Raw genomic sequence first — 24,146 nt, forward strand, 5'->3', positions numbered from 1 at the left:
CAGCGAGCCAGGACAGCGGCTGCACAGCTCAGTCCTGAATTTGTCCTTTCCTGTGGTGTCCACGAGGCCACAGCGCCTCCTGTACCAGAAGCAATAGAGACTGCCATCTTGGCGGTCGCGCTGGTTGTCAAGGGTGGGTTTTTGGAAGTCGTGCAGCCTTGGGAGACTTTGAGGGCCAGGGAGGGTGTTTCTGAATGGAGAAGAGAAAGGTGTTCCAGAGGTCAGAGGCAGCAAACCAAAACCCACGGAGTCCAAAGTGAGGCGATCAGATGAAATAGGGCTCGCTGACAAGTTCATGAACCACTGTGGTGAGCCAGTGACTTCTGAAGTTACATTTGGCCAGACAGGCTTCGTTTGTCTGTGGTCCGCAGCTGGAGGAGACGGTTGGCACCATCGTGCGTTGCTGGAATAATGGAGCGCCACAGAGCAGTCGGTTCTAGAGAAAGTGTAGCATCCACCAGGTCTCTGTCTGGTTATCATTTCCCCAGACATTCCTAACACTGCACATCAGTGCCTTCAACATCTGGGTTTTTAGCATTGCGTAAGAATTCATTTTAATTTCTGAGTGTGTGTCTCAGATTTTCTGAATGCTTCACATTCTTTCTCCTTTGAAAACAGCTTCAATGGGCAGGTTGCCCGTTACTAGGGGGATGATGACTTGAGCCTTAGCGATTCCATTGGACCTCCATGAGGGGTAGAAGCAGCAGCTGGTTCTTGTTGTATATGTTGCGGAATGTACTCTGAGCCATGCCTGTGTAGCTAGGACTAAAAAGCAGCACAGGGGTGAGTGCAAGGCCCCAAACTAAATCACTGGTGAAGGTTTTGCTTTCATTTCTGCTAGCAGCCTGGGCTCTGCAGGAACTCCACCCTTCTGCAGGGAGCTCACATGTGTGTCCTTGGATTGAAGGAGGGAGTCAAGTGAAAGATGAGCCGAAGCCAGGAGCCTCCGGGCCCTCAGACAGTGAGGCATCGATGAGCTAGTTCAGAAAGATAGTTTTGTGTTTTTTTATGTAGGGATTGAGGCATTTTTTAAAAATGTGTTTAAAGAATTTCAAGGCCAGCGCCGCAGCTCAATAGGCTAATCCTCTGCCTTGCGGCGCCGGCACACCAGGTTCTAGTCCCAGTCGGGGTGCCAGATTCTGTCCCGGTTGCCCCTCTTCCAGGCCAGCTCTCTGCTGTGGCCCGGGAATGCAGTGGAGGATGGCCCAAGTGCTTGGGCCCTGCATCCCATGGGAGACCAGGAGAAGCACCTGGCTCCTGGCTTCAGATCAGCGCGGTGCGCCGGCCGCGGCAGCCATTGAAGGGTGAACCAACGGCAAAAGGAAGACCTTTCTCTCTCTCTCTCTCTCTCTCACTCTCTCACTCTCTCACTGTCCACTCTGCCTGTCAAAAACAAAACAAAACAAAAGTTTCAGACCAGTGTGTGTAGCAGTGACTATAAAAGTCATCAGCTAATTTTCTGCTGTGGTTTCTCCTACCCAAGATCTCATTTATATGATTTAAGGAAGTTTGAGATTCAGCTGAGTTTGACATTTTAACACATTACACTTCTCTGTGAATACATAAGTAATATGTGGTTACTTAGCAACAGTCGTTATGTCTTTACCAGACTTCATGCTGCTGCCCGTTTCTATAAGTATCTCATTTAAACCTAACAAGTCTGGCAGTATTAATAGTTATTGCTCCCTTCCAGGCAGGGAAGCTGAGGTTTTTAGGCATCAAGTGACTTCTATTAAGTTCTAAATGGTGGAACTGGGTTCAGACTCATTAAACTCCCCTGGCACCGAGGCCTGAACTTCCGTCTTCTTTTCCTCCTTCCTTAGTAGCTGTGCCGGATAAAAGGGAGCCAGACTCAGCCACTGCTCACATACACGGCGGCATCTGGGTGTCAGGCAAAAGCTTCGCCTACCGGGCCGGAGTCAGGAAACCCAGTAATCCAGCCCGCTAGACTGTCCCACGTCAGTTCAGTGCAACTCAAAGTACAGTTCCTCAGCCGCCACTCGCCCCATCTCAGGCACTGCCCAGCCGCCTGTGGCTCACGGGTTGGAGGCGCAACCTTCGAAGCATCTCCCTTGTCGCGGACGGTTCTGCTGGGCAGCACCGCCAGCCCGAGGCTCGGTCCAGTCCACACAGGGTGTTTCCCACTGTGATGCCTGACGCCAAGTGATGGCTTTGGGGCTGACGCTACAGCTCTGCCCGGCCGTGTTCATGCCATGTGTCTGTCCAAAGCCTTCACGGTGTGCTCACTTTTTCTTCCAAGGAGGAAGTTGGCCGGATATGGAAGATGGAGCTGCTCAAAGAGTCCGATGGGCTGGGAATTCAGGTTAGTGGAGGCCGAGGATCAAAGCGCTCACCTCACGCTATCGTTGTCACCCAAGTGAAGGAAGGCGGTGCCGCTCACAGGTGACTAGAAAACTCTCCCCCACCTCTCTGCCGCCCACCCCTCTTCCCCCGGGGGTCAGTCCTTGGCCACGTGCTCAAAGCCCTGCTAATTGCAGCTCGCCAGCATCTTACTTCAGTGCGGGAGGAAAGCAGGCGGGAGTGGTTCCAACTGAACACACCTCTGGGCACAGGGAACGGCTGACTGGGTGTGTGTGGGTGGGTGCTGCAGGGTCCTCCCAAGCCGGAAGGAGAGACTGGATTGCTTTCCGGTCCAGTTGTTGTTGCAAGTGAATGTTTCTCATCTTAGCTTTCTGGGTGCTGGTACCGTGGTGATCAGTGGTGATGGGTCGGAACACCACAGTCCTGACAGCTCCATAAGACCGTAACTAATGCCCTGGGAAGGGACCACCATTCCCGTGCTGGGGCTTCTCCGGTTAGGTCTGGGAGGATGTCACACACGCTCACGTACGCATGTCCTGCCACGCAGATGTGGGAGGGGACAAAAGCAAACGTGATTGTTCCTCCTCGAGACCTGAAGACAAACAATTCACCCTTACACATGTGGCTTTGAGCCCAAACGTGACCGGCAGTAGGAAGAGGGACCGTGTCTAGCTGGAACGTGCTCAGAAAGCTGTCCATGCTGAATGTGAGGAGTGCAGCTGTCCCAGCTGTCAGCCGTGGCCTTGCCCTGCTAGCTGCTTGCTTCTGTGTACACGGGGTGTCGCTAACTGCAAGGCATGGTTGGGCGTGTGCACGTGTTGCATGCCCACACGTGTGCAGTAGGTATAGCCGTGTGTGTGTCAGTGTGTGCGGTTTCACTAGTGAGGGGGGTGATGACCTTTGGCCTGCAATCTGGTGGTCACTGCAGGAGTCTAAGGAGAAGGTGGCAGACCCCAGCGGCGCTGGGCTGCCCAGGGTATCCCGGAGGTCCCGTGGAAGGAGATGCTCAGTGTGCAGAGTGGGAAGCGAAGAGAAGGAGCAGGAGCTGGAGAGCAGGATGCTAACAATTCGAGAGAAGATGAATTTGCCATTGTCGAATATAGGGGTGGCAGGAGTCATTGAAGGATTAAGTACGTGGATGGTTTTTCCTCAAAAGAACTTTATGAAACCTCCCAAATGATAGATGCCTTGAGGAACTCCTCTCAGGTAGCCCTTTTCCCATCAATCTCGGGGCTTGGGTTGCCGTCTGTCTTCGGCAAGTTGGCAATTAGGAAATCCCTGTGCCCAGAGCTGAGTTTCTGTAGAACTGCTCTTGTCTCTTTCCCATCTGAGCCACCTCGGTGGGTCTCGGCATTTGCTTTTCATCCTTAACCTGGAGGGTGTGTCCCTCCCTGCTCTGGGGCGTGTGACTCACAAGTGGGGCATGGTAGTTAGTCATCGGAGGTGAGAGAAATAGACAACACAGCCCAGATGATCTTGATGAGTAAACCCAGGGGCACTGGCCAGAACCATTGAACTCTTTGTGCCTGAATCCCTCTCCTCCCAAGGAAACATCTCAGAACAACCCACAATACCTCTTTGAGATTCCAGTGTGGGTTTTTTTCCCTTTGGTTTTCCCATTCCGCTTCTCTCACCATTCCTAGCAACTTGTGAGGCCTGGGAGTGGAGGGGAAGTGGTGGGGGGCGGGGCCTAGGATTTCTCTGCTTCAGAGCTCTGAATGACAGAAGGTGTGATGCCTCCTGTCTTCTGTTAAATCGTAGAGGAGATGAGGAAGGAGATGGAGACAGAGAGAGAAGCCGTTGAAGGCAGCACAGAGGGGAGGAGACACAGTGGTTGGGTCGTTGAAAGAAACCAAGGGAGAGAAAAGACCTTGGTGCAGCTGGGAGTGCTGGAGATGGGCCTGGCTTCTTGGCCGCACCTTGAATGCCGGTGTGACGTCTTCAGAGGGGGAGCTGGACTATCCGGCTCTGTCAGGTTACCTGTCCCATTTTTAGTAATCTCTGGGTCCTTTGGGATCAGGGGAGACAGAGCTTTGGAGGCTCGTGTTGACCCACCATCCCTGAAAGGTGAGGGTCTCCTGCCAGCCTCAGAGGAGAGTCAGAGTCAGCCAATGCTTAACTTAGAGGCAATAGGGAGTCGGGAAGTGATTGTCTACTCACAGCTGTAGCCCGGGTCTGACACCTGCAGCCACCACAGATTAGACAGATGGATCGGTTATTCATCCTCTGCATATGAAGCTTGGCTGTGGAGATCCAAGGATCAAAAAGGCATGGAGTGGCCTTACCCTCACGGTCCAGCAAGTCTGGGCTGGGAAGGGGGTTACGGGCACATGCAGCAGCGTGTCAGTCGCAGGTGCCCAGAGGAAATCTGGTGAGGCTCACCTCATCTGGGAGAGAGGGGCCAGCAGCTTAGGAGAGGACTGCTGGTGGGCTTACAACCTTTAGCTCTTTGGGGGCCAAGGACTCAGCCCGGTGCTGACAGGGGCAGGATGACAGGTGGGATTGAGAAAAGAATGATCGACTCCTAAAGCCGTGGTTCTGCTGCTACCAGACACCTGGAGGGGGGGGTCCAGTGCCATTGGTGTGGTAGTAACTTGAAAATACTTCACTCCTGTAGTGGGATTCTGAGCACAAAGGCTGCTGCAGTCCCCTCGCAAACTCTCTGGTCGTCACTGCTTCCTCTGTGTCAACCATCCCTTCCCACAACCTTCCCTGACTCCAAGAAAATGTCCCCTCTTGGGCCCGGAACATCTTGACCAGGGGTTTCTCCCCATCTCCATTTCCTCAGGGATGGCAGACTGTCCTTAGGAGATGAGCTGCTGGTAATCAATGGGCACCTACTGGTTGGGCTGTCCCACGAGGAAGCCGTGGCCATTCTTCGCTCAGCCACTGGAATGGTGCAGCTGGTGGTGGCCAGCAAGGTAGGTTGTTTTTGATTGTTTCTGGCATTTTCAGTGGTGGTGGTGAACTTGGATTCGAGTCCTGCCCACGCCACACACACCTGTGTGTGTGTGTCCCTGCACCTTAACCTTGGGCCATTTAAATAGCCACGATTCTGTAGGACAGCCCACACGGGATGCCTCACTGAAGTGTACGTAGTTATTGTGCTTGTCTTTATACGTATGTTAGGGGTTGGAAAATAAACACTAGAATGAAGGAAGACGGTGAGGATGGGAGGAAGGAAGGAAACACAGTGTGGAGAGAACACAGCTCTCCCGGAGGAATGCGGAGTGTGAAAGTCTGGAAGGCAGGAACGGGCGATGTGGTCATTGTGTCTTACAAGGCTCAGGGCCCTCCGTGGGCAGGCCATGGGCCTGGGCTCCTGCTCACAGCCTCACCGGGTGCTGGCGCTGGAGGAAGCCTGTGTTGTGGATTGGGTCTCGTGAAGCTCTCTTGGGGTTAGGGTGGAGGCTTGATCCCGTTGTGGTGTCAGAAGCAGAGGCCTTCGGGAAGCGACTGGCTTGGATTAGATTGCCCGGGTGGAGCAGTGGTCATGAAGAGACCACAGAGGGGTAGAGGAGGAGTGGGCCCCCTGTGTCTCTGCTTCCCAACTCGGGACGTGCTGGTCTTCCACACAGCCTCCACCATTGCCAGCCTTCCCCAGGTGCCAACCAGTGGGGCTGTCCTATCCTGAACTGTGAACCTCCAAACCATAAACGCCTCCCAAGTCTCTTAGTGAAAGGCACAAGAGGCCGACCAGTACACTTCGCGGCTCCTGTTTGCCCAGGCATCCCACCATGCGCGCCCTCCCCATTATTCTTCCCAGTTTTATGGAGAAGACCGTGAGTCGGGTCTTCCACACCCAGCCGCCACCTTGGAGTACCTGGGCCCTTGATGGGCAGCCCGACGTCAGTCCAGCTTGCTGCCACTTCTTCTCTTTGGCTGTCTCTACAAGGTGCTGAGGCCCTGGGCCGGGGCATCTTTGACCCTCCTTGGCAGACGGTCATGTAGTGCCCCTGCCCCGGGTCACGTGGTGCCCTTGCCCCAAGTCCCCGGCTTCTGTATTCCCCTCTGATCTCAGCAGGCTGAAAGCACTGGAGAAGGCAGTGACAAAGGGAGGCGCTGACTTCTCTCCGATCTGTCCTCTGTGCTGTGGATCAGTGGTTAGTGAGGTGGAGCTCCTCGGGCTTCCTCTCAGTTCTCGGGGGAAGCGTTGGTGGGAGGCCCTTTGGAGCGTCACTCTCATGAGCATGCCAGCAGGGGAATCCTTTTCCCGTTACCCCTTTTGTCGTTTTCCCTCTTAGAGCGCGAGGTCTGTTGCCAGTTTGGGGAGTACAGGTGGATCTTCCCACCCATAAGTTCTGCATCTGTAGATTGAAAATGTCTGGGGAAAATTGCATTTGTGCTGAACACAAACAGACCTCTCTTGTCATTATTCCCCTCAATGTGCAGGATAGCATTTATATAGCATTCACATTGTACTAGGTACAATACGTAGACTAGAGGTGATTTAAGGTGCAGGAGAGGATGTGCGTAGCTTGTACACAATCACCATGCCATTTTCTTTGAGGGCCTTGAGCACCTGTAGATTTTGGTACCTGCAGGAAAGTTCTGGAACCAGTGTCCATGGATACTTAGGGGAGGCTGTTCTAACAGGTTGGTGGAACATTTTGAGCTACTGGAAAACATTGCTTTCCTCCTCTTACCTTTTACCCTACATGCTGCACCTAGAGCCTTGGCAAAGACCTGGTAGGAAAAGTGGCCACCCTGAGTCCCTGGGGGTGGGAGCTGAGACCCGTCTCCAGTTGCTCTTTCTCTGACACCGTGGGACCTCGAGCCGCAAAGACGTCTTCACCCAGGATGCCTGCCGTGGCCGGCTGCATCCCTTGCTGGGGAGGACAGGGAAGGAGAAAGAGATTCCTGGTCTGCAGAGAGTTTGAAAGCATCCCCAGGCCTTGAGCACACACACAGCCGGGGGTTTGCAGCGAACGCCCGTTTTGCTTGCACAGCCCTCCCACCCATAGACCGAGGCTTACAGACCTGGATCTCTGCCCAGGGGTTCCCCACACCACCACGCCTTCCTGTCGGAGCCCTCTTCTTTCTCCTGCTGGGAAGGGGGAAAGGGATCGGTCTTTCCTATGTCGAGCATTATCCCCAAGCACACGCAAAATAAACGGTGAAAACACAAGGGGCCACTCCTAGTCAAGCTCTTAAGGGGCATTCCCAGAACTTTGAGAAGCACTTCCTGGGTGAGGCCTGGCCTCTGATCCCGCACACCCACTTAAGGAAGGGAGAACCCGGGCAAGTATCAGGTGCTCACCAGGTACTTTTTACCTATCATCTCATTGAAGTCTTTTAAAAAAATAATTCCCATGGGACATATATCAGGGTGGTTTTTTCTTTTCTTAATCCAAGGAATGGCATTAAAATCCATGTGCTGGGGGTGATATTTGGTGCAGTGGTTACTGCTTAGGATGCCCACATCCCATATTAGAGCGCCTGAATTCAAGATCGAGCTCCATTTCCCAACCAGCTTCCTACTAACGCACACTCTGAGGGGCAGCAGGTGATGGCTCAAGTACTTGGTTCCTTGTCGCCCATGTGGGAGAATCAGACTGAATTCTGGGCTCCCAGCCCAGGCCTGCACAGCCCTGCTGTTGCAGACATTTGGAGACAGAAGATGGAAGATTGTCTGTCTGTCTCTTTGTGTGTCTGTCTGTCTGTCTCTGCCTTTCAAACAAAATTAAAATAATTTTTTCAAGATTCATTTATTTATTTGAAAGTCAGAGTGACACAGAGAGAAGAGAGGCAGTGAGAGAGAGAGAGAAAGGTCTTCCATCTGCTGGTTCACTCCCCAGTTGGTCACAATGGCCAGAGCTTTGCCGATCTGAAGCCAGGAGCCAGGAGCTTCCTCCAGGTCTCCCACACAGGTGCAGGGGCCCAAGCACTTGAGCCATCTTCTACTGCTTTCCTTGGCCGTAGCAGAGAGCAGGATCGGAAGTGGAGCAGCCAGGACTCAAACCGACACCCATATGGGATGCCCCACTGCAGGAGTTGGCTTTATTGCTACACCACAGCGTCGGCCCCTGAAAATAAAGTTTTAAAAAAATCAAAACCCAAGTGCTTGGGGCCAGCATTGTGGCTCAGCAGGTTAAGCCACCACTTCAACAGTGGTGTCCCATATCAGAGTGCCGCCTGGAGCCCCAACTGCTCTGCTTCCCCATCCTGGTAACACACGCGGGAAGGCAGACAGAAGATGATCCCAGTACTCGGGCTCCTGCCACCCATGTAGGAGACCACAATGGAGTTCCTGGCTCCTGGCTTCACCAGGCTCCTCACCTGGCTGTTGTGACCATTTGGGGAATGAACCAGAAACCGGAGGATCGCTCTTCCACTCTCCTTCTCTGCTTTTCTTCCTCACCCCCTGTCACTCTGCCTTTCAAATTAATTAATTTTTGATGAAAGTGTTTTGTTTTTGGACCAGAAGAGGAGCAGCCAGGACTCAAACTTGTATCTCAGGATGCCAATGCCACAGGCCCAGGCTTTAACCTACTGTGCCACAGGGCCAGCTCCAAGTTAATTAATTTTTAAAGATGTATTTATTGGCCGGCGCTGTGGCACAACAGGCTAATCCTCCGCCTTGCGGCGCCGGCACACCGGGTTCTAGTCCCGGTTGGGGATTCTATCCCGGTTGCCCCTCTTCCAGGCCAGCTCTCTGCTATGGCCCTGGAGTGCAGTGGAGGATGGCCCAAGTGCTTGGGCCCTGCACCCTATGGGAGACCAGGAGAAGCACCTGGTTCCTGGCTTCGGATCAGCGAGATGCACCGGCTGCAGCGGCCATTGGAGGGTGAACCAACGGCAAAAAGGAAGACCTTTCTCTCTGTCTCTCATTATCCACTCTGCCTGTCAAAAAAAAAAAAAATTATTTATTGTATTTGAAAGGCTGAGTTACAGAGGGGCAGAGGCAGAGAGAGGGGTCTTCCATCTGCCAGTTCACTCCTCAAATGGCTGCAACTGCCAGAGCTGAGCTGATCTGAAACCAGGAGCCAGGAGCTTCTTCTAGGTCTCCCATGTGGGATGGGTCTCCCAAGCACATGGGCCATCCCCCACTGCCTTCCCAGTCCATAGCAGAGAGCTGGATGGGAAGTGAAGCAGCCAGGCTCAAACCAGCGCCCATATGGGATGCTGGCACTGTAGGTGGCAGCTTTACCAGATACGTGACAGCGCCGGCCCCAAAATTAATTAATTTTTTAAAAATCCAAGTGGTTACCTAACTTGTCTCAGGGGCACACAAACAGGGGTTTTTCTGAGTTCCCTTGTCATACACCAAGTCCCTCTTTAGGCAAATAAGACACAGAACGGGGGCCGGCACCATGGTGTGGTAGGTTGAGGCTCTGCCTGAGGTGCCAGCATCCCACATGGGCGCCAGTTCGTGTCCTGGCTTCTCCTCTTCTGACCCAGCTCTCTTCTATGGTCTGAGAAAGCAGTAGAAGATGGCCCAAGTCCTTGGGTCCCTGCACCTATGTGGGAGACCTGGAAGAGGCTCCTGGTTTCTGGCTCCAGATCAGCATAGCTCCAGTCCTTGTAGCCATTTGGGGAGTGAACCAGCAGCTGGAAGACCCCTCTCTCTGTCTACCCCTCTATCTGTCTGTCTGTAACTCTGCCCTCAAGTAAATAAAATAAATCTTTAAAAAATACAAAAGAACAGAAGACCCGAGAGCCAGTGGCATTAGGAAAAGATGCTATGTCCCACCAGAGGCTTTGATTCCAGGGCCGCTCGCCGGGGTCCTTGCAAAGCTAAGCAGCATTCCACAGCCAGAGTGGGCGTCCAGTCCAGGCCTCAGTCTGCTGGCCGTGGGGCCTCTGTGCTCAGCTGCAGTCTGAAAGCTGATCCAGACCTCAGAGGAGGAGTCGCTTTGCCGCCTCCCTTCACAGTCGGGCAAGACGCTGCCTCCCCACTGCGTGCTGTTCACCCCGATCCTCCTGGGCGCCATCCAGGGTGCTCACGTGTAGCGGGAGAAGGCAGCGTCAGTCTCCTGCACCTCTGGGCATCTCTGCCTCCTCTTTATCCAACAGCAGCAAGTGACCCACCGCCTTTGTTTCTGTCTACACACTGGAAGGGGGCGACGGCAGCTTTTGACTGGCGAGTGTAAAGGATAGAGAAAATGTCAGTTGTTAGGACAGACCATAGTCACCGGTCCCAAGCCCTAGGGCATTGATTTGCAAATACGGCAGTTACTTTTCTTGTGAAGGGGAAGGCTGATGTCTCTGCAGACATGTTGTCCACGTGTAGTCGGAGCCGAGGAAGCTTGCGCTGAGTGAGTGAACACAGTGAGTCCAAGTTAGTACTGATGTCCCCAGAAGCATCACTTGTAAGTGAGGTAAGGGGTCTTTCAAAAGCTCGTTGAAAATGTGTATCATGAAAAAGCTATGTGTGGACTTCAGAATGCTTTGTACCCAAATAAACTTACCCTTTAATTCCATTTTCCATGAACTTTGTGAATGTTTATTTATCTAAGAAGCAGAGAGACAGAGCGAGTTCCCGCCAGCTCATTCATTCCCCAGTTACCCAGGCCGAGGGGGGACTGTCCTGGGCTTAAGCCAAAAAGTTAATCCAGGTCTCCCATGTGAGTGGCAGGAACCCAATTACCTGGGCCATCACCACTGCCTCCCAGGGTCTGTATTAGCTAGAAGCTGGAGTCAGGAGCCAGAGCCAGGTGTCAAACCCAGGTACCCTAAAACAGGACCCAGGTCTTTTACTTGGTGTCTTTACCATTAGGCACAATACCTTTTCCTTTCCACACACTGTTTTTTTTTAATATGTTGCTTTTTAAAAAAATTCATTTGCTTATATATTTAAATGGCAGACAGGGAGAAACAGAGATGGGGAGAGGGGGAGATCTTCCATCTGCTGATTCAGTCCTCAAATGGCCATACTGGCTACGGCGGGACCCGGCTGAAGCCAGGAGTCTGGAACTGCATGTGTGTCTCCCTCATGGGTGGCAGGGGCCAAAATACTTGGACCATCATCTGCTGCCTTCCCAGGTGCATTAGCAGGGAGCTAGATTGGAAGCAGGACAGACAGGACTTGAACTGGTACTCAGATATGAGATGCCAGTGTCGCAGTGTTAACCAGCTGCGCCAGTGCCGGCACCTCCACACATGGTTCAAAGTCTCCCCACGTCATGTCACCACATATTACTTGAACTGAGCTTCTGTGCCGAGTGCCCTCCTATAAGTCTCCTTCCAGATCAGAGAGAAGGTTTCTATGGGTCCTATTATCATGGTCCAAAAGTCTCCTGTCACATTGTCACCCACCAGGTAGAGCCTTCTTTTTTTTTTTTTTTTTTTTTAATTTTTCTGTGAATGGTCCGGTGGAGTTGACATCATAGAGGAGGAATGAACTCCCTTTCTGGTTTCGGAACTCCTTTTCTTTCACTGGGTAAAGGCTCCCAGCTCCATAGGCACAATTACTGATCCAAAGTGAATTATCTTCAGGTACCTCGGAGGCGGAACCAGCATCAGACCAGTAACAGCCGGCACAGTCCTTGGGTGCCAGCTCACTGAGACTTTGTAAAGTTCACGGCTTCACATGTTCGGTTTTGTCCTTTTTTCCACCACCCCTCAAGCAGCATAATGGTTGAAACTTTCTGCTTACTTCCTTGTGGAAATGGCTAGTGTGGCAGACCTGGGAAAGAACACAGTTCTCGTTTTTGCAGGCCTTGGATGAGCTAGGCAGCCCACACCCCTCCCTTGGACCCCACTACCTGTGCTGAGGCATTTCCTGGGAGAGCTGCTGTTCCTCATGTGCATTTGGGAATGTCACAAGGCTTTAAGGATCTCACCAGCATCCCACAACCTACTCAGGCCTGACCTGTGCCTAGGGAAGGAGGGCTTTGCTCCCACAGCCTCCTTTAGTCATGACAGAGTCGGGGTCTCTGTACCACTGTTGACCTTTCAGGCTTGTTCTAGGGCTACTTTCCTGGAAGAGGTATGATCGGGGCAGGCAGTGAGGCGTAGCAGGTAAAGCCGCTGCCTATGCTGGCATCCCATACGGGTGCCGGTTCCAGATCCAGCTGCTCCACTTCCAATCCAGCTCCCTGCTAGGGTGCCTGGGAAAGCAGCACAAGATGGCTCAAGGGCTTGAGCCCCTGCACCCATGTAGGAGACCCAGAAAAAAGCTCTGGGCTCCTAGCTGCTTCCTGATATAGCTCCAACCCTTGTGGCCATTTGGGGAGTGAACCAGTGGATGGAAAAACTCTGTTTCTCCTTCTCTCTCTAACTCTACCTTGGTGTCTCTGGTTGGCATTTTGATTCAGTAAGCTATATAATCTCTTTTTCATAAGCATATGCTGGTGAGATGAGCAGTGGGGCTGGGGAGGAGGAAGTAAGGCATATTTGAGCTGGTGGTTAGGCCTGGGGACACAGTAATGAGTAGAAATAGGGTTAGACTGGAGGAAGTCTCAGACAACTTGGAGAGACAGACCTCACACACTGCGCAGGAATAAAAGACCTGGGCAGGGACATCAGAGAAGAAAGGCAAAGGAGACCCTGTCCAACGAGCGAGGAAGGCTTTCCGAAGGAAAGGATGCTCAGGCTTTGCCCAAATAGGCCTTGGCCATGCAGGAAGTATGGACCAACCACATAGAGCTGCTGGTGGGCCAGGTGGTGGGGCCGGGAAGAGCCGGGAGGGCTTGGGGGCCAAGGTGACTTGACGGAAGGGATAGGTGGGAGACAAGGATGCAGGCAGGTGAGTTTGGAGAAATAGGCAGAGGCCTGTCAACGAGGGGATTTAGACTGCACCTGAACTCACAGGGCAGGCCACTGAAGATTTTAACTTCAGGGAGCTTGGAGTATCTACAGGAACACTGACCTCTTCAGGGGGAAAAATTGGTTTCTGTTAAAGTTGGGTCCCCACCCCTACCCTTTGCGGGAACCTTGCAAAGGCAGAACAGAGACTCCGTATGGGAGCTCATAGCTTGATTCTTACCAGGTTAATTTCAAGAACTGGTCAGTGCTGGGGGATAACTCGTGGACCTTTCCTTATGTCCCACTAGGAAAACTCTGCAGAGGATCTGCTCAGGTTAACATCTAAGAGTCTGCCCGATCTGACCAGCTCCGTAGAAGACGTGTCCTCCTGGACTGACAACGAAGACCAGGAGCCCGACGGGGAGCAGGACGAAGGAGCGGGCTCGTCTTCCGGCCAAGCAGCAGTAAGTGTGCGCCTCTGGTTTACCAGCCTCCTCTGTTGGAATTTGTGAAGACATAGGTGCCAGCGTAAGAGGATAAATGCTTGAAAGATTAGGATAGAGAGCAGGATGAGAGAGGACCACAGTGGGATTTTTGTGTTTTTCTCAATCTTCCAAAGTCTGCAAGAGTGATGTTTTTAATTGAAGAGCAAAAAATTGAAACTGTAAACAAAGTAAGAGAGTAATTGGGTGTAGATGATTTCTGGGATGTCTCACAATACATCCAAGGATTTTGTGGCTGTTGTTTGATCGAGTGTTTGAAAACTACTGTGAGTAAATTTAAACTTAGACTAAGAGATTTCGGGTTGCAGATGGAATGTTTGTGATAACACACAACAGCCAAAATTATGTAGAATGTGTCTTCTCATTGCGGTGAAACCAGTACCCTCTGCCCGCATCGTGGCTCATCCTCGCCCAGCCTGTGGTATCTGTTGCACTGCCCGGTGCATACAGAGTCGGGGTGGGGGTGGGGGCCTTGAGTTAATTGACTGCAGTGGTCTCCGGGGTCTCCCGTTTGTATGACAGGTCTGAAAGACAAGTCCTTTTGAGTGTAGACTCTCCTTGGCCTCTCCTATCCAGCCAGCCATGGAGAAGGCACCCTCTTTCTGCCATTTGGACCATGATTCCTTCTCCCTGGCAGTGAAGCTAGGCAGTATGGGTAAACCTTGAAATATCATTTTTACTTATAGTAAGGTCTAAGAAAACAAAAAATGCATCTTGTCCTATATACCTCAGCAGGCTCTGTTACTTTAAGAGGGAACACAGTTGCTTCCTCCCCTTCGTTTCCATCCCTGGAGATCTGGAACCATGTGCAGGGTGTGGACTGCACACAGGTGTTACATTTGAGGGAGCCCCATTTGCATCATAAACATCATAGGGTTTCATATCTACTATAACAGTTTTTTGGAAGTTGGCAGTGAAGAGAATTTGTTTAACAAAGTTAATATTAGGACACTTTTCCAGTTAAAGGAAGGGAAGCAACTTGAAGATCAGGTGCCGTTTTACAATTGCCCAGTGGCATTGTCTGAGCCCAGGGTTGAGTTCAAGTGTTTTTCTAACTGCTTACTCCAAGGAGAGCTTTCTCCTGAGACCATCCCGTGAAAGTGGGCAAACTGGGCTGCATGAGTGGTGTTGAGATGAATAGTGCACAAACAGCTCTGTGGTTATTCCTGTCTCTTTGTAGTAAGACCCCCGTCAGTGGCTGTCCTTTCACTTTAGTAAGGGTGGAGACTAATCAGCTTTAAAAAAAGGCAGAGAGAGAAAGATCTTGCAACTGCTGGTTCATGCCACAATGGCCAGGAGCCAGGAACTCCATCCAGGTCTCCCACATGGGTGGCAAGGGCGCAAGCACTTGGGCCATCTGCTGCTGCTGTCCCAGGCCATTAGCAGGGAGCTGCATAGAAAGTGGAGAAGCCAGGACTCGAACTGGTGTTCACAAGATGCCAGCATTGCAGGAGTTGGCATAGCCCACTGCACCACAATGCCAGCCCCTGAACTCCTTTGCCTGGCTTACGCTGCCCTCTGTGACTGTCCCCTGCCTACTTCCCGGACCTACACCAGGCTCACCATCGATCTGTGCACCTGCCACACTGCCTCTTCTGTAGAGCCCCGTGATGACTGCCCGTGTGCCTGCCCCGGCATCCTGGCAGATGCTGGTCTCTCTCTGTGGAGTCTTCTATCCCCAGCTGATTCCCAGCCACATTTTGGATCCTGTAGTATTACTTCTCGGAAGAGCTTTTCCTGAATCCCCTGTCTTTATTAAATCTCCCCGTTCTCATGCCATGACCATGCGATGCTCCTGAGAACAGTTTGTTGTGTTTAGATTTGTTGGGTGATTCTGGATTCGGGTGTGTTTCTTCCTTCAGCTGTAAACTCCATAAGGTGAGAGGGCGTGATGACTGGTTTGGGTTCCCACTGGAGCCCTGGAATGTAGCCAGCACATCTTGTGTTGAGTGATAAATAACTAAATCCCTTAAGAAACAAACAGCAGAGAAGCATTCGTGGAATACCTGCTGTTTTCTAGGCTCTGTGAGGGGCCCAGGAAGTAATGAAAAATGACAAAATCTCCCTCACTTGATCCACCGTAAGTTTCTCTTGGTTCTTCGCCTGGTCCACAGCTGATAGGACAGCCGTCCAAGGCCATTGGTCTACAGGCTGCCCCTGGAACAAGCCTTGGACAGGCCCCAGCACCGGGAATGTCTTGTCCCTCTGCTGTCTGCGCACGCTTCAAGGCCAAGACCGGGGCCCGTGTCCCAGCCCCAGACCCTCCGTTCTCGGTGCTGGCGCAGCAGTTCCGCTCCTCTCCCTCTCACCTGTGATACAAGAAGAGTGCCCGGCTCAAGACAGGGCCCCCCAAGGGGCAGGAAGCGTGGGCACAGTACAGGATATTCTCCAGGCTTCACCGTCTGCTGTCCCACTGTGCCTATAAAGGTGCAAAACTCCTGGGGAAAAAAGAACATTTTTTAGTTGTATGTTCACAATCCAAGACTTATAATTTTAAGAAACTAAAGCACCCCTTCAGTGGAAAGACCCTGGTACCATTTGTTTTATTATTTTTTTTTATTTTATTTTATTTATTTATTTTTTTGGACAGGCAAAGTGGATAATGAGAGAGACAGAGAAGGGTCTTCCTTTTTGCCGTTGGTTCACCCTCCAATGGCCACTGCGGCCAACGCATCGCGCTGATCCGAAGCCAGGAGCCAGGTGCTTCTCCTGGTCTCCCATGCGGGTGCTTCTCCTGGTCTCCAAGCACTTGGGCCATCCTCCACTGCCTTCCCGGGCCATAGCAGAGAGCTGGCCTGGAAGAGGGGCAACCGGGATAGAATCCGGCGCCCCAACCGGGACTAGAACCAGGTGTGCCAGCGCCGCAAGGCAGAGGATTAGCCTGTTGAGCCACGGCACCGGCTGAGAGGTCTTTTATCTGCTAGATGGCTGAAATGGCTGGAGCTGGCCAGTCTGAAGCCAAGAGTCTGGAGCTTCTTCCAGGTCCCCCACGTGGGTGCAGGGGCCCAAGGACTTGTGCCATCTTCCGCTGCTTTCCCAGGTGCATTAGCAGGAAGCTTGATCGGAAGTGGAGCAACTGGGCCTCCAACTGGCACCCATAAGGGATGCCGGAGTCACACAAGAAGAGGCTTAACCTGCTGTGCCGTAGCGCCAGCCCCCCGGTACCATTTTAATCAACTACATTACAAAACCTCTTATTTTGCAGATGACCGTGATTAAACTCACTGCCAGTTTCCGCTCTGAGGCTGGCTGGCCTTGCACCTGTAAGTCGTGGTGCGCTCCGAGGCTGAGGCTGAGCAAATGTAGTGCAAATGGCTGCGCATCTGCCCTGGGCACCCTTACGGCTCCACCACACAGCAAGGAGATTTTCTTTTCAGAAAAGCTCCATCCGGCTTAGAATAAAACCATATGGTTGGCCGGCGCCGTGGCTTAACAGGCTAATCCTCCGCCTTGAGGCGCCGGCACACCAGGTTCTAGTCCCAGTTGGGGCGCCGGATTCTATCCTGGTTGCCCCTCTTTCAGGCCAGCTCTCTGCTATGGCCCGGGAAGGCAGTGGAGGATGGCCCAAGTCCTTGGGCCCTGCACCCCATGGGAGACCAGGAGAAGCACCTGGCTCCTGGCTTCGGATCAGCGCGATGTGCCAGCCGCAGTGGCCATTGGAGGGTGAACCAACGGCAAAAAGGAAGACCTTTCTCTCTGTTTCTCTCTCACTATCCACTCTGCCTGTCCAAAAAAAAAAAAAAAAAAAAAAACAAACCACCATATGGCAAGTATCAAGTTAGGGGAGTAGAGGCAAGAGAAAGAGAGGGAAACCTCCAGCTATTTGCATAATTGCCGTCCGTGTCTCTGGGGTCTGGCTTGGGTGCGGGGGCTCGCTCTCCACCACCCACCCCATGCAAGATCAAAGAGTGTCAATTGTGCTCAGAAATGTCCCCGTCTAGCCCCACCTCCATGCCCCCCGTGGCCCTGGCCTGCTGGCTGGGCCGTCCTCCCTCGAGTCCGTCTGCCTCACTTGTCTTCTGCTGAGCGTTGACAGCATGTTAGATGAGAGTCTGGCCATGTCACGTAACTGCTGAGGATAATCCAATGGCTTTCAAATCACTCTGCAGTTAAAATCCGATTTCCTGTGAGCCCCAGCCTGGCCATGCTGCCTTTTCACCTGTGCAGGTGGAGCATCCCTAATTCACAAATCCAAAATCTGAGATGCCCCTGAATCCAAAACTGTTTGAGGTGCTCGTGTGATCCCACAAGTGGAAAATTCCACACCATGGAAACATTGTTTCACGCACAAAATGATTGAGTGTGAGCTATAGAGGAAACCTAAGTGAATTTGCTGTTTAGATAGGGGACCCATTCCCCGAGCTGTTCCATTGTAGATATACAAAGGTTCCAAAATCCAGAAAAATCCCAATTCCAACACACTTCTGGCCCCAAGCATTGCAGTTAAGGGACCCTTCCAGGCTGGTGGACATGGTGAGAACCATCGTTCCCCACCACATGCTGAGCTCCCCACTCGAGGGAGCGCTCCTGGGGAGGTGGTCGAGATGGCTTTGCTTTGAGGGGCACACACGTGCCCTCCTCTCTGGTTTTCTCAGCACTACCTGTTCTCGAAGACCAGAAGTGCTCATTTGCCTGTGAAGCCTCTCTCTGCCTGGAGCCCCTCTCCCTCCAGCACAGAGCATCTGCCGCTCTCTATTTGCAGCTGCACGGCTCTCTGAGGAAGGGACAGGCAAGACGGGAGTTTCTAGGCTTTTGACGTCAGGTGCCCCTCTCTGGGCTGCGTGTAACTAATGAAGCACCTGTAATCAGTGCATACCCGGGCTGCAGTTCTTGCTCAGGAAGCTCTCTGTAGGGCAGTGGTTCTCAGAGCGTGGGCCCTGGCCCAGCTCAATGAGCATCCGCTGGGAGCCTGTTAGGAATACAGACGCTGGGTCCCACCAGCCCAGCTGAATGAGAACATCTGGGGTGGCATCCGGCAGTCTGTTGGTGATCAGCCTTCCTGGGGACTTGGACTCAGGTTAAGGTTTGAGAAACCCTGCTGTGGAGCCTGCCAATAAGATGAGCAGCAGCTCACATGTGGCTCTTAAAAAAATGAGTCTTTTCTCAAGTGCAGACAATTAGAGTTCACTTGAAAAAGAAAAATATAAGGTATTTCAGGAGCAAAGGAGATCCGTGTTCTGACCCCCCGAGAGGGTGGCTGCGTTTGAAATAAAGAGAAAAGGAAGAAGTGAGTGTAGCAGGGCGTGAGATGAGTGGTGGCTCTTGAGTGATTGGGAGCCTGTCTTCCTTTTTTTATTTTTAACAAAACTACACCAGCCCAAAAATGGAAGTCGGGGCTGTCTTTGCCAAAGCTGCGATTGTGCGAGCTCGGCTAGGAAGAGTTAGCTGAGCACATCAATCAGGAGACCTGTATCCGGCTTCCTTTGCCACCGAGGGAATCTGTTCCAATGCTTTCAGAATCTCGGGTTGGGGGAAACCTGGGAGAACCTTGGGGCCATCGGGGTTTTTAAGGAATAAAGGACCTCATCTCTGGAAAGGAAAGAGGAGCCGGCCGGGCCCCGCGACGCCGTAAGTCTGATGGCTGGTGGAGCGCTCCCTGGAGGGGAAGCTGTGGGTCAGACCCTCGAGGGCAGGTGGCAGTCCTGTAGGATGAAGGAGCTCCTTTGTTTTGGTTCGATGAGTAATTGATGGAATGTCCACTCCGCGTGCTGGCGTCTGTGCACAGGGGACTCTCACTGCAGCATCTCAGTCTACCTTTTCTGGTTGATTCCAGGTGCTCGGGGTGGGAAACTGTCTCCTGTTTGAGGCCTAAGCTAAATTTTTTCTGGCATGTTCCTAGAGTCCAGTACAAAGAACAGTGAGCACCCAGGGCATCAACCTGTGATCCGAATTCAGACAGGAAGACACAGTGTCTGCCGGGAAATCAGATCTTTAGAGTAACACTGTTAACTCAGAGGGTCACAGGCACCAGGCGCCCTGCACTGGCTGTAAGGAAGGGGAGCGAATGTTCTTTCCCTAAAGCCTTGGTGGAGGGTGTAAGGATCAGACAGCACTGGATCTTCCTGCTCTGCTCCCCAGGGCTTCTGCTTCCTACTTCTCTCACTTCAGGTTCACCTCTTCCGGGAAGTCTTCCTATCCATGCACCTGCTACCTGCCTGGGCCCTCACTTTGCAGTTTGCCCTCCATCATCCTTCATGGCCCTTAACACAGCTTGTAATGGCACAGTTACTCGTGTGACAGCGTGGGCAAGGACCACGTCAAGTTTGCCTATTCATGTAGTGCTTGTTGCTGACGCTCTGTATGTACATATGGAGGAGAGCAATGGATGGTGGACAGGCAGGCAGGGAGGTGGGTGGTTGGTCTGTGTTCGCATACCCCACGATGCCCCTGCATGCCTCCTGTCCCCCGACTTGCCTTGCTGCTGTTCCCAGCATACCACGAATTCCAAACAAGCATGGCACTGTGTAGGCTTTTATTGTTTGTGTCCCACACTGGAATGTCTGCTTCTCCCTTCTGGGAGCCTCTAGCTGTGATGAGAATGTAAATGATGGAGAAGTCATGTTTGTAGGTGTAGACAGCACTGGGAGAAGGCAGTACCCCTTCCCTTAAAATACAGGTTTTGGGGCCGTTCCTCATTAACGGCAAAGTAAATTTCCTGCTTTTTAATTGTTTGATCAAAGTTAGAAACCTGCAGGCAGCTCAAGAGGGAACTTGGGTCTTGATTTTTAACAAATCGGTGGCAACAAGAAAGGATTAAATATCCCGAAGCAAGTTGGCAAAGTGACACCTGGAGCACAGGGAAAATGTGTAGCTGGAAAGACCCAGAATGCAAGCGTTGAGGACGTGGGTTCATGGGACCTGTGGTGTGAGAGCCACCAGGAGGCTGGGGATTAGCTGATCCCACATCCACCAGCACGCCGCTGGTGCAGGTGCAGGAGTGTGCGCCGGTGGCTCCCGCACGCCGCCTGTCTGATGTGCAGCAGGAGCGCGGGGCTCGGCTGTCAGCAGCTCTGCAGAGGGGAGACCAGGAGTCTGTTTCTAGAAGCTTCCCACATGACTCTGATGCTCTCTTAGGTTTTCTAAAGCTGAAGTGACTGAGTGCCCTGGGAGGGGATGGGTGTAGCCAGGGCCCTCTCTCTGCATGGATTTAAGGCACGAGGAGATTTTAACCACCCTCCCCTCCCCCACTGCCTCCCTGCTTTCTGCAGTTTGGGGCCACGTAGCTGAGGCCAAGGTGTTAGTGGTGCTCGTGGGAAACTTGGAAGCAGAGATTTGCCCCTGGCTTCTCCAGGCCCTTCCTGGGCAGACTCACACCTCCTTGTTCTCACTGCTTCTCCAGACTCCGGTCCCTGGTGTACAGACCAGGCTCGGGGTGCAGAGACCACGTCACTCCGGCACCGTCCTGAGGCTGGCAGCAAGCTACGCTGGCCCACAGCTGCCCAGGCGGCACGTGTCTCTCTGTACTGCCGCCCCTTTCCCCCCAGGCCTGTTCTCCACCAGGAAGGTCACGGTTCACTTCGCTGTTCTGTAATCAGCCGTTCAGCTGGCACCAGCAGATCTCACAGTGGCATGAAACTCAGTGCACTATGTACAGGGTCTTGACCATGTTCATGGAAATTATTATTTGAGAGGCAGAGAGAGAGAAAGCTCCCATCCACTGATTCCCTCCCCAAATGCTCAAACGGCCTGGGGTGGGCCAGAGGCCTGAAGCCAGTAATTCACTCCAAGTCGCCCATGTGGGTGTCAGGGGCCCGATCACTTGAGCCATCACCACTGCCTCCCAGGAAGCTGGAGTGAGAAGCCAGAGGCAGGAGTTGAACCCAGGCACTCTGCTATCCCAGCTCCCAGGCTGCACACCGGCTCCTGCGTGATCTTTTGATCTATCTTTCCGTGAACTTCTGAGTATTCTTGTAGTATCGCCAGAGCGGGACGAGAGCAAAAAGGCTGCAATTACTGCTAAGCAAATAAGACCTCACTTTGGGGCTGGGTTTGCCTTGGTTTCGTCCTTAAGGAGATGAAGTGATTAACGTAAATGGGTGAGGGATAAAAGAAGATAAGAGTAATTGTTTGGCCAGAACGGATTGCCCAGAGAACTGCTGACGTCTGTGCTAGGCTTGTTCCTGTGGCACATTTTCAAGGGCCTGTTGTAACTTGCTCCCTGTCTCTCAACGTTTTCATCCAAGCAATTCGTCGGTTCTTAAGGAAGTAAACAACTTCTGTCACTGACAGTGAAAAGCAAATATTGTATTCCACTAGAAGTGGTGTGGTGCAGTGGTCTCCACGGTGGGGTGGGCAGACCTGGGTGGGGGGCGGGGGATGCCAGAGTCCCTGGGAATGTGGGAAGAAAATACCAGCACATGTGTAGACCTTACCTCCGTCTCGGTTGTGCGTTATGCTGCTTGTAGACATTAGTCCAGGCTAGTAACTTATAACTCTGACTTCATCGTAGTTGATGGCTTCATAATCTGACATCCCACATGGGTGCCAGCTCGTACCCCAGCTGCCCCACCTCCCATCCAGCTCCCTGCTAATGGCCTGGGGAAAGCAAGGGACGAAGCCCCTGGTGCTTGGACCCATGCTACCCTGGGGCTCCTGGTTCCCGGCTTCAGCCCTGGCCATTGTGCCCACCTGTCTCACTGTCTATGTAACTCTTTCAAATAAATAAAAATAAATTTAAAAAAAAACCCTATTAGGCATTTTCCTCTGAATGTCACCCTTGTTTCTGTACCTGACCTTTGGGAATTTAATATCTGTGGTCCACACACTGAAACATAAACTAGAATACATGAAGATGTGCATGGAAGATAGCCATTGAAAAATGAATCTGAGGAGCTGGTGTTGCAGTGTAGTGGTTGGAGCCGCTGCCTATGATGCCGGCACCCATAAGGCCACCAGTTCCAGCCCTGACAGCTCCACTTTCGATCCAGCTTCCTGTTAATGTGCCTGAGAAAGCAACGGAGGGTGGCCCAAGTTTTTGGTTCCCTGCCACCCGTATGGGAGACCTGGAAGCAGCTCCTGGCTCCTGGAGCCAGACTGCCCTAGCTCCAGCCTGCCCAACCATTCGGGAAGTGAACCAGCAGATGGAAGAGCTCTCTCTGTGTGCCTCTCCCTCCCTCGCTTTCTCCCCGTTCTGTAACTCTGCTTTTCAAATAAATAAATAAATCTTTTTAAAATGTGTTTCAAAAAATAAGACTGAACTAAAAACGTCTTCAGCCACAGAGAACACAATGGCAATAAATACAGGAGGAGAACAGGGTGATGTGACCCCTCCGTGCCCCATGGGTGTCAGCGTGAGTTTGTTGTCGAACTCTGCTGGCCTTTTCACGCTAAGAGAGATGCTTAAGATCTGTGTGGCTTCTGAGGTGTGATGCTGATGCCGTCAGAATCTTACCAAGAGAAACAGGAGAGCCCCACTTGGTTTCAGCTCCGTGTCGTGCTGGTTTGTAGGCCAATGACAAAATTACCTTTGATGGTGCGGAGATGGGTTAGCTAAGTGACACTGAAGGGGAGGCAGAAACAGACCCCGGGAGCATGGGGGATGTGGCGCTTTTGACATTTTTCTCATCTTCTGCAGCGTGGTAGCACAGAGCCTGGGAAATAAGAACAAAGCTAAATATGCGAGGTCAGAAGTCCCCCTGCAGAGTCGAGGGCAGAAATTTCACAAAGAACTAGAGCTCCGGAAGATGAGTGGAATTCTCCGCGCTGCCCCGTGTGGCGGCCGTTTGCCTGCCTGTCTTTTTATTTTGCTGTTTGCTTGCTTGGCTCTTCCTCTAAGGACTGATTTAGCTCAGTAAACGGTGTTGGTAGAAAAGCCGGGCCTCTCCTACCGCCTCTTGCTGTTTTCCTCCCCTTGAAGTATCCGTCCTTCCAGGTCGTCCTTGCCTCTCAAGATGCTGAAAGCCCCAGACCTCCTCGTGCCTCCAGCCTCCTGTCAGCTCTGCTTTGTCTGATGGCCACTTTGTCCCGTTTCTGTATCTAACTCTCCGGAAGTGAGTTTCTCATGTCTGAGCGGGCAGGTGTTTTCAGAAATGTGTTGGTAAAGCCCTTGTTTGACTATTCCGATTCACTTTGCCTGGGGGCAGCTACATCGCTAAATGTCCGTGGAACTGTCTTTGGAGCTGAGAGCAGGTGGCCTGTGTGTCCCGCCCTCCTCCCCCTCCAGCTCCCAGGGTAGACACCTCATACTTTTCCCACTGACACCGGATACAACCGCAGAGGCTCACAGCGCAGCTCTGCAGGTGCCCACAGCCGCGTCATGGTGTGAGCTGACCATGGACCGTGGCCAGCTCGGCTGCTCCCACCTCGGACCTGGCAGGCACGGTCTGTCCTCGCCTCCAGCACTCGGTACATTCCAGAATGAATTACTGTCACTGCGGTACTTCTCCTCTTGCCCTCTTGTGGATAATGAAGTCCTTAGGAGCCATCAGCTGTGTGGACCTAGAAGAGGAAGACCTGATTGCTCCCGGGAGGGAGGGAGGGAGGGAGGGAGGGAGGGAGGGAGGGAGGGAGGACCGACCCGGGGGTGGGGATGGTATTTGACAGTTCTGTAGGATTGCCACCAGCACACCTGCAGAGTGGGTGACACTCCAGGGAGGGAACTGATGTGCACAGTGGCCCACAGGTAGGAGGCTT

At 52.5% G+C, this 24,146-nt stretch overlaps 1 protein-coding gene across 1 annotated transcript in view; it reads left to right on the forward strand.

Moving 5' to 3' along the window:
* The window catches only part of PDZD2 (PDZ domain containing 2), a 262,954-nt gene that overhangs the window by 165,026 nt on the left and 73,782 nt on the right, over positions 1–24,146 (forward strand). The window contains exons 3-5 of the mRNA XM_062211925.1: positions 2,261–2,403; positions 5,111–5,243; positions 13,320–13,475. Coding sequence (XP_062067909.1) covers positions 2,261–2,403; positions 5,111–5,243; positions 13,320–13,475 — 432 coding nt within the window. The remainder of the gene's footprint in view (positions 1–2,260; positions 2,404–5,110; positions 5,244–13,319; positions 13,476–24,146) is intronic.

Source organism: Lepus europaeus, chromosome 15 (genome assembly GCF_033115175.1).
Source record: "Lepus europaeus isolate LE1 chromosome 15, mLepTim1.pri, whole genome shotgun sequence".
Taxonomy (NCBI): Eukaryota; Metazoa; Chordata; class Mammalia; order Lagomorpha; family Leporidae; genus Lepus; species Lepus europaeus.